Below are 9,030 nucleotides of genomic sequence, written 5' to 3' on the forward strand. Positions count from 1 at the left end.
TCTCAGTATAATAGTCTTAACTTTATGTAGTCTGCTTGTAGTTACACAAGCAGAATTCCTCAGTGATTTCTAAAGATTAGGTTTATTTCAGAGAGAGTTTTACTGGAATATGTGTCTACAAACAACATCACAAACTTGAACAATGAATAGCATTCAAATACAACTATAATTTGCGGACACAAAGAAGACTTTATACAATTGTTTGCTTAGAACAAAGTAAGAGTTTCAAGACTGTATTACTCTGAAAGGGAAGGTGTCTTTAATTACGATTAAACAAAAAGAAAAATCCCAACCACATTGTAAGAGTGCTAATAAAAGAATGATGCCAGTCTTTCCATGTTTAATCTCAAAACATCCATAAGTTGCTTACTTTCATATAACATTCTTATGGCAATAATACTGTAATATTAAATAATTAAAGTTTAATATTTATTCTAGAGTATTTATTAGCAGGATGCTTTTACATATGCGGTGTTTAGTGAAACAGCAGATTTTGTGGTGTGTCCACTCCACGCAGTCACTCTTACAGTGATATATATGGTGTATGGATGTATTTGCATTGTAACATTGTAAATTAGATATGTACATAAACATCTTTATAAGACATTTATTTAGCTCTCCATTCTCTGTGCTTTGTGATTCGTGATTACTGTATGTATTAAGCAACGGTTCATTTATCATTCTCACTTGCTGTTTTGCTGACCAAAAGAAAAAATATTTTATGAAATTTTACTTCATTCTACTTAGCCAACTTGTTTTCTTACTTACTGTTCAATTTAGTTAGCACAGGAATTCAAACGAATATTGCACATGGGCCAAAAATCAGGAAATGAGTTCTTATCCAAATCTAGCAAACACATGCAAGAACCAAGAATAACTAGACACAAATAACTAGAATGTGTAGGTCATCGGGGATGCTTGCTCGCAAACCTAGAGAATTAGTAAATCGACTCAAATTTACAGGCAAACTGCGTAAAATGTTTTGTTACACTGAAATCTAATGAGGCAAACAGTCCTGACTCTCAGGATGAAGCAAAGTGGGATTAAGTGATGTGAATTTGGGACTGACTTGGCTTGCTCAAAGATTTTTTGGCCAGTCCACAATACCGGTTTTGATAAATAATGAAGGCTGTGTAGTCTTACTGTGGCTAGAGCTACAAATCCAATTTAAACAAAAAAAAAGGAATTTAAAATAATAATCACTGTGAAGCAAGAAAATAAAATAAAAAATGCAACAAAAAAAAAAAACACACCATATACAATCAGCATATACAATACTAAAGAACTGAAATGTAAAAATGTTTTGAATCAGTCTAGTGAATCTATTACCCAGATTCCTTTCTGTAAACAGGTTTAAATAAAAAGTGAACTAAACAAACAGTAAGTTTCTGTGTGATGGCAGACATCCTGTTAGATTTTAATCAGACTTTTGTGTATAGAATTTAATTTATTGAATTTACCCAGAACTGAATTTAATATGTTAATGTATCTGTTAGATGGATTCCCTGTGAAAAGGGACTTGTTGGTGTCATCATCTTAAATAGGTCTAAACTTACCAGAACTCTACTTGATGTTAGCTTTATCTACTTCACATTTACAGCATTTGACTCTCTAATCCAAAGCGACGTGCAAAAGTGCTTTTAAGTCTCTATCATTGAAACCATTAACTGGGTTCCAGACTTAAGATACCTGGAGCCTAAAAATAAAACACTGTTTAGAAGGTCTGTAGAGAGTCAGAATTGGCTATTCTGCTAGAATTGGCTTCACCCAGTTCTGCAGTAGGATGAGATGAAATAATAAGCATCCAGGTTTAAATGATCAGCTGTGTTGTCTGTGCTCCTAACACGGGAAAGGCAGTTGGTGCTTAATGCCATCTCAACTTTCTTCTAACGTATGTGTATTAATGTTTATTAAAATGGAATAAAGCAACGAAAAAAGCATTAAATATGAGCAATAAATATAAACATTTAAATAAACATTTATTTATATAAAAGTATACAAACTGTACATAAATACATGAAAAATATGCATATAAAATACCAGTATCGATGCAGAATACCTACAAATAAATAGTATATAAACAGTTTAAATTTACATTCACTCTACTTAACATTTATTCTGCTTTAGTAAGAGCTTTAATCTCCTCAGGGTACGTGGTGGAACCGGAACCTAGCCTTTAAACCTTGTATCCTGGGAATGTACGCATTTCTGTGTGAACTGTTGGCTTGTGCAGAAGTCTAGTTTCTCTTATAAATAAAATTTAAATTCATTGTCAAAATCCATGCACTAGCGTCACTTGAGAGAGTAGTACACATGGGTGGTGTATACCTTTAAGCATGTACCAGCAATCCATCAATAATTTAAGAGGAGAAAATGTGCAAAGGGGCCTGCAACATTACACAACTATAAACATCTTAAACAGTGGTCTATTCAGCCTGTTAGATTTCAGAAGATATCTTGTAGCTGTTTTCTACCTCTGATGAAGTATTTCTTTTCTTCAGGTAGTCTGTTCCTCTTCAGAATAAAAGCAGTGTTGTATATAGAGGGGTATAGTTGCTACTTAAAGTGCTGATGTGATGTTGTTCAGCTCATTGAGACTTTGCGAGGCAGGAAGTGACTGCTGGCATGGTGTGGATGCACCAGGTCTCCTCTCCTGATATGTCCTTTTCTGGACAGGGCCAGGTATAAGCCTGGATGAGCTACAGATGAATATGTTGTGTAGTGGTTCTCCTGTAGGTGCTCCTTAAATAGACAGTCTGATGAAAAATGTGTCTGTGGATGAGAAGGATTTCACTTGTTGAGTTGTTACAAGTTAAGGATCAATTCACAGGCCTGTAAATAAATTTGTATTTCTTCTGAATTCTGCGTGATGAGATAGAAAGTCTATTCCAAATAGATATTGCTCTGTAAAGTGATGTGCGTTTCAAAAAATTTGTCCTGGGAAGCGGAAGTTTTATATCACCACCTAGTGCCTGCCTAGTGGCGTATAGGTGTCCACTTCCTACAAAAACAAACTGCTCAGAGAGAAACTGTGGCTGTTTCATAAATACTGCATTCCACAACATTAAAATTAATCGTAATTTAATGTTGTCGTCAACTGTGAGCCAAGAAAGACGTTTATGCATCAGGGCCACGTTAGTCTTTAAAGAGCACTGGAGGACAGTCCTTGCCGCCCTATTTTGTGCCACTTGAAGCTTACGAAGATGTTTTAGTGATGTGGACGACCATATAATTGGACAGTTTTCTAAATGGCACAAAACAAGAGACTGGACCACCTGTCTAGCAATGGACATAGGAATATATGACATACATTTTCTGGACATTGCAATACCCTTCCCCATTTTACCTATCATTCCATCAATATGAGCTGAAAAAGACAAGTAAGAATCCAAGGTGACGCCCAGTAACCTGGCTTGCGTCACTTGTCTTAGCTGCAGCCCATTGACTGACAAGTTCAGAGATGGCTGGGTAGTTAATTTTAATCTTTTCCAGAAAAGCATAGATGTTGATTTGTCTACATTTAAAACTAATTTGTTTTCTTTTACCCACTTGCTTATATTCAGCAAATCATGATTTAATAGATTTGAAACATCATGAGGATTTTTTGCAGAACAGTACAGTGTGGAATCATCATAAATCAAAACTGATTACTGAGTAAAACTGAGTATTGTGATACATTAAGACCATGATATACTTCACTGAACATTAAAAGTATGTCAGCTGCCAGTGCTTTAAAAATATTATTAGTCTCTAACAAGAATTACCCTAATTTTCTTCCTAATTTGTTATTGGCCAATTACTACCTACCAGTCACATCTGTTCTTGCCGAGACTTATAGCAAATTACAGCTACCCTTATTCAGAGTAACTTAGATTTTATATCATTTTCTACTACTGAGCAGATGAGGGTTTAAGGGATTTGCTCAAGGGCCCAGCAGTGGCATTCTGGTGGACCTGGGATTCAAACTCACAACCTTCCGAATGGTAATCCAACACCTTAACCACTAGCCTACTACACCCCTAAATTACAAATTACAGGGTAAAGACTAACACATGATTCCATAGTCATTGATCATCCAGGTGCCAACATACAGTATTAAGTTTGAAGCGGTTGTAACTGGTTCAGTTGTGTAAATTAAGTTATTATTTGGTTTTGTGGACTATACGTTAAGATCTTTTAAGGGGAATACCTTATTCAGGACAATACTAAATAAAAAAGCAAACTGCAATTCATAAGATCCCTCTTATTTCTTTTAAATTATTAAGATTTTGCAGATTCAGCAAAGAGGGATGTAAACATTTCAACTCAACTGTAAGTTTATAGATAACAAAGATTCGCTAGTGTCATAGTGAGCCATAGAAAGAGAGAATGCCTCCATCCCTCAGACAGTGTTGTGAGCACTGTGTGAGATAATATCACAATATGATATTTTACCTTATCGCCCACCCCTAGTGGAACCTAACAAAAAGCATTGTGTTGTGTAGTAAGAATGTTCAAAACTATCTCACCATTCCTTGTGTGATTCCTTCTTTATTCATACATAAATACAGCCTGATTATCACGCCACGAATGCCCACTACTCCAGACTTCACTGCAAACACCTTCACCCAACCTGAGACAAAAAAAAACAAGGAGAAAGACAACTTAAGTTCAGCACCAATCTTCAAAACATAATCTCCACCATTATTTTTGTTATTTGTCCAAATATGTCCTTGAATTATTGAGTTACCAAGTATTCTAACCACTTTACCTACTTAATTCCACACTTACATAAGATAAATATAAGTATAAAACTTACTGTGCTTGGTCGGTGTGTGCACACCCCTTACAGTTCCATTGGGCTGGATCTGTAGATGATAACCGATTCCAACACGGCAATACAGAAGCTGATACGTGTTGACCTTTCCTATTGATGAATAAGCATCTGTTGAAAGATGCTAAAGATTAATAGCTTCATAATGTTAAAGAGAGTGTGTGTTATAATTGTATAATTGTGTTTTATATATATATAACCACCATATAATTATTGTAGCAATTGTAGTGTTTAATTTGCGTGTGTTTGTGTTATGATCAGTTGCAGTTTTACAAATATGTATTTCCATTATTTTCATCCTTATCATTATTTATGATGCATTGAATTAATATTTAAATAAATATGAATATTCATGACTGGCCATTGGTTAAATTTATTTTCATGCTTGATTATTATTTTTATCTATTATTTTTATGTATTTAATCTTTAATTTATAGCTTCATTATAGCATGAGAGATACTTTGTTGTCTTTGAAATTGAGTCTCATTAAGTTTCTGCACTTGACAGCAACTAAACAAATTGAAAATATCGATTGTACGTGCAGACTGGAGTTCATGCCCACTAGTTCTATTAATGATTAGCGGCATTATCATTGTTTAGTTCTTTGAAGACATTACTTGTTTAGCACTGTAGGTAAATAAAAAGCTATACAAAGACACATCACACATTCCTTTAATCTCTGAAACATTCCTGTTATCACTTTATAGTTTGGGGAATACGTCATGCCCATGTCCTTGTGTCTCTGATGATTATACCAAATGAATATCACATGGAGAGACTTTGTTTCCGTGCTCTTGCTTCATTACACTCTTTTAGCATCTGTTCTGCCTGTTGCAAAGGAACACTTAAAAAATGACTGAAGCTGTAGACTCATACTGTTTGTAATCTCAGAGCAGAAATCCAAAGCTTTAGTATGTGATTTTGCATCCAACCTAAACTTTTCTTTTACTTGTAAGAGATAAAACTACATAATTCTATATTTTGTGCAGTTAATTAAAAGTGCATGTTAGGTGTAATGTTTCTCTGTAGCGCTATATATATATATATACACTTTTTGTAAAATATATTAATATTCAACATTATATCCAGCATATTATAATAGAACATGGTATAGGATATAATTATATACAGTTCTATTAGACAATATTCCCTTATTATCTATCATTAATTTTATAATAAATTTTTCTTTTCATATTCAAGTAAGACATGCATTGTATTCCTGTTCAAACAGCACACATGGGCTGATATAGTGTTTAATATTGTTAATACTTTTTTGCTTGATACCATTCATTGGTTTGATATGATACTTAATTCAAAGTAAATCTGTGTAACTTTATCACAGTAAAAATATTTGCAGTATGTGAACTGTGTCTTTCAATGTGCCAAGAAAAAGATCTTTCCTGACACCACAGTTACATAGTCCGACATAATTCTGATTACATTTCCTTAAACTATGATACTGATAAGTTTCGACTTTGCTAATATCCATCGTCCATCAAAAAAAATAAGCATTTTGCTTAAGTTCTCATTTTAGACCAAACCAAACCTACCTTTCTGCCTCATCTGTGATTCTTTGATGGACAGCAGCCACAAGTGTCTGATTCTGCTCGCCTGATCTCGGCATGCGTCCATCTTTGTCCTCTCAGACCTCACACACATGCTGAAAAGCAATGCCACACACACAAGTGTCAAGTGTGAGTCCATGACAGCTGCATCAGTTTCATATAAACAAACAGAGCATCCAGGTGAGCCACAATGCCATGCTGCACACTACAGAGCCTTACTGAATAATCTGTCCTCTACTTAGTATAAACAGGGTCAGCATGCCATTCTCTCTCTCTCTCTGTCTCTCTCTCATATTTAAATCCTTTATCTTGCCTTATATCCTCTCACTGTGATTCCCCCATGACACTTGTACTCGTGAGAACATTCAGAGCAGATGCACAGTACAAGTGTGCCTCGAGAGATAGACGTTTTACGTCTCTGACAGTACTAATCCCATTGTCAGTGTTATCTGTATCTCTGTATCTCTGTACCAGTAGCTTTTCTTACAAACAAACCATGATGTGATAACTGGACAGAGCTACACTGACTCACAGGTAGGACTGACGTAAACAACATCAGACTTTAATATTGACTTTGGATATGATCTTCTAAATGTGTGGAAATTGTTGCTCACATAATCATGTGTGCACAAATATTACGCTAGTGGCTTTTGTCTTAATACTAATAAAAAAAGGTGCTATACAATATTTTTCCATGTAAAAAGAAATGGTGTGTTATGTGTTGTATTTTACATATTACTTTTATTTCCCTGAGAAATTGATTTCTTTAATAAGAATAAAGATCAGAATGATAATAAACATACTCAGGGCCAGGGCTGTAGTGAATCTGGAGTACATCCTGGGAAAACTAGGTGTATGTCAGGAGAATTTACCCTGAGGATTTACACACACATTCAAACCTGGTGCAACTTAGCATAGATAATCTGGCTACCTTTAGGTTTATTTTTTGACAGTGGGAGCACCCAGAGGAAACCCATAAAGACATAGAAGAGCACAAGGAACTCCACAGAGACTGTAACCCAACCTTGAATAGCAATGGTACCTGAGGTGTCACCGAGCTATAAAAAAATAATAATAGCTATATAAATATATTGTATATTTGCTATTTAGTATATTGCTCTTTTTTATATTGCTTCATAGCACCTTTCCCATGCTCAGGATCTCTCTCTCTCTCTCTCTCTCTCTCTCTCTCTCTCTCTCTCTCTCTCTCTCTCTCTCTAAGTAGAGAACATCTTTGTTATTATGAACATGGAAATAATTTTGTTGCCTGTCCTAATGAAGGCACATAATGTTTGGAATATGATGAGAGGAAGTGATATGACTCAAGAGACAACAGGGGTTGAGTGGTTGTTATTACAGCTGAAAGATTCTCTTAGATTGCTGGATTTTATCTCACACCAGAGGTTTGAACTCTACACATATTGTCAGGGCTGTCAAGTGTCACGCATTGAGAGTGATTACATCGTATTTCTCACGCAGAAAAACCTTTTTACTCTTTATTGTATATATAAGCTGCAGCGCCCAAAATGTATCAGTCCGCACCGCTTAGTCGAGCCTGACACTTATCAGCCAACCAAAAAAGTAGGCTACACAATAGTTAGTCAGAAAATAGCACTATCTGGGAAAGATTTAACGCAACAACCAATGGAAAAAAAAAAAAACACATTCATTAGCGAGGGTATTTTCGATGGTCGGTTAAACGAAACAATCATGGGGCAAGTCGAGACCTAATGGTTAAAGAGTCTGACTCGTAATCCTAAGGTTGTGGGTTCGAGTCTCGGGCCGGCCACGACTGAGGTGCCCTTGAGCAAGGCACCGAACCCTCCAACTGCTCCCCGGGCGGTGCAGCAATGGCTGCCCACTGCTCCGGGTGTGTGTTCACAGTGTGTGTGCATTTTGGATGGGTTAAATGCAGAGAACGAATTCTGAGTATGGGTCACCGTATGTCACATCACAAAGAAAATGTCTGGGATTGAGCCGAACTGTTGTAAATGGGAGCAACATTACAAATGATAAAGGAGTCCAAAAAGGCAAGAAACACAATCAACAACACAAGTCATAATCTCTCTCTCTCTCTCTCTCTCTCTCTCTCTCTCACACACACACACACACACACACACACACACACACAAATTAAAATTAATAAATGTAAATTAATAATACTTTGTATTTGGTTAAATTGCGGTCCGTGATCCTACCAAACACAACTCCCCAGTTTTTTTATTTTTTATTTTTTTTGGAGGTGGGTGGGGTGGTTGTTGCTGGGGGGTTGGAGAAGTCACGCTTCCCTGTCTTCAAAACTTGAGAGCCCTGTATTGTCAAGCAGTATTTTTTGTAATCTGACCGGTCAGAAGTGTCGATTCTTTTCCTATAACTCTGGTTATAATGCTCTGAAAATAGTGCTGAATGTAAATTCAGTCACAGGTTTACAGTAAATAATATTAAGGTGCTTTACTCTTTAAACAGTGAGTTTACAGATTTTAACCGAGACATTTCAGTGTACACAGAAATTAATCACTTTTAGTGATGGCCAGTTCGTGAACGAATCGTTCTTTTGAACCAGTTCTTTTTAGTGAACTGGATGAACCGGTTCACCAAATCGGACTGATTCGTTCTAAACAGTTCGCGTCCTGAATCAGCGCTGATCCACAA

General features: G+C 36.0%; 1 protein-coding gene across 1 annotated transcript; it reads right to left on the reverse strand.

Moving 5' to 3' along the window:
* Positions 1–2,025: 2,025 nt before the first annotated feature.
* Positions 2,026–6,445, reverse strand: LOC113640947 (fibroblast growth factor 4-like). Its single transcript, XM_027143496.2, has 4 exons — positions 6,364–6,445; positions 4,799–4,924; positions 4,509–4,612; positions 2,026–2,772 (listed from the first exon to the last, which is right to left on the reverse strand). Exons 1-4 carry the CDS (start codon positions 6,443–6,445, stop codon positions 2,584–2,586), a joined length of 501 nt encoding a protein of 166 aa, XP_026999297.2. The 3' UTR covers positions 2,026–2,583.
* Positions 6,446–9,030: the final 2,585 nt, after the last annotated feature.

This window comes from Tachysurus fulvidraco, chromosome 6, assembly GCF_022655615.1.
Source record: "Tachysurus fulvidraco isolate hzauxx_2018 chromosome 6, HZAU_PFXX_2.0, whole genome shotgun sequence".
Lineage (NCBI taxonomy): Eukaryota > Metazoa > Chordata > Actinopteri > Siluriformes > Bagridae > Tachysurus > Tachysurus fulvidraco.

Bases quoted from the DNA above. Each gene is read 5' to 3' on its own strand.
- LOC113640947 (XM_027143496.2), bottom strand. From the start codon at position 6,445: ATGGACGCATGCCGAGATCAGGCGAGCAGAATCAGACACTTGTGGCTG. The intron at 4,613-4,798 runs GTAAGTTTTATA...TTTTTGTCTCAG, and splicing joins GCACACACCGACCAAGCACA to GTTGGGTGAAGGTGTTTGCA. The intron at 2,773-4,508 runs GTGAGATAGTTT...TCTCATCCACAG, and splicing joins AAGGAATCACACAAGGAATG to ACACATTTTTCATCAGACTG.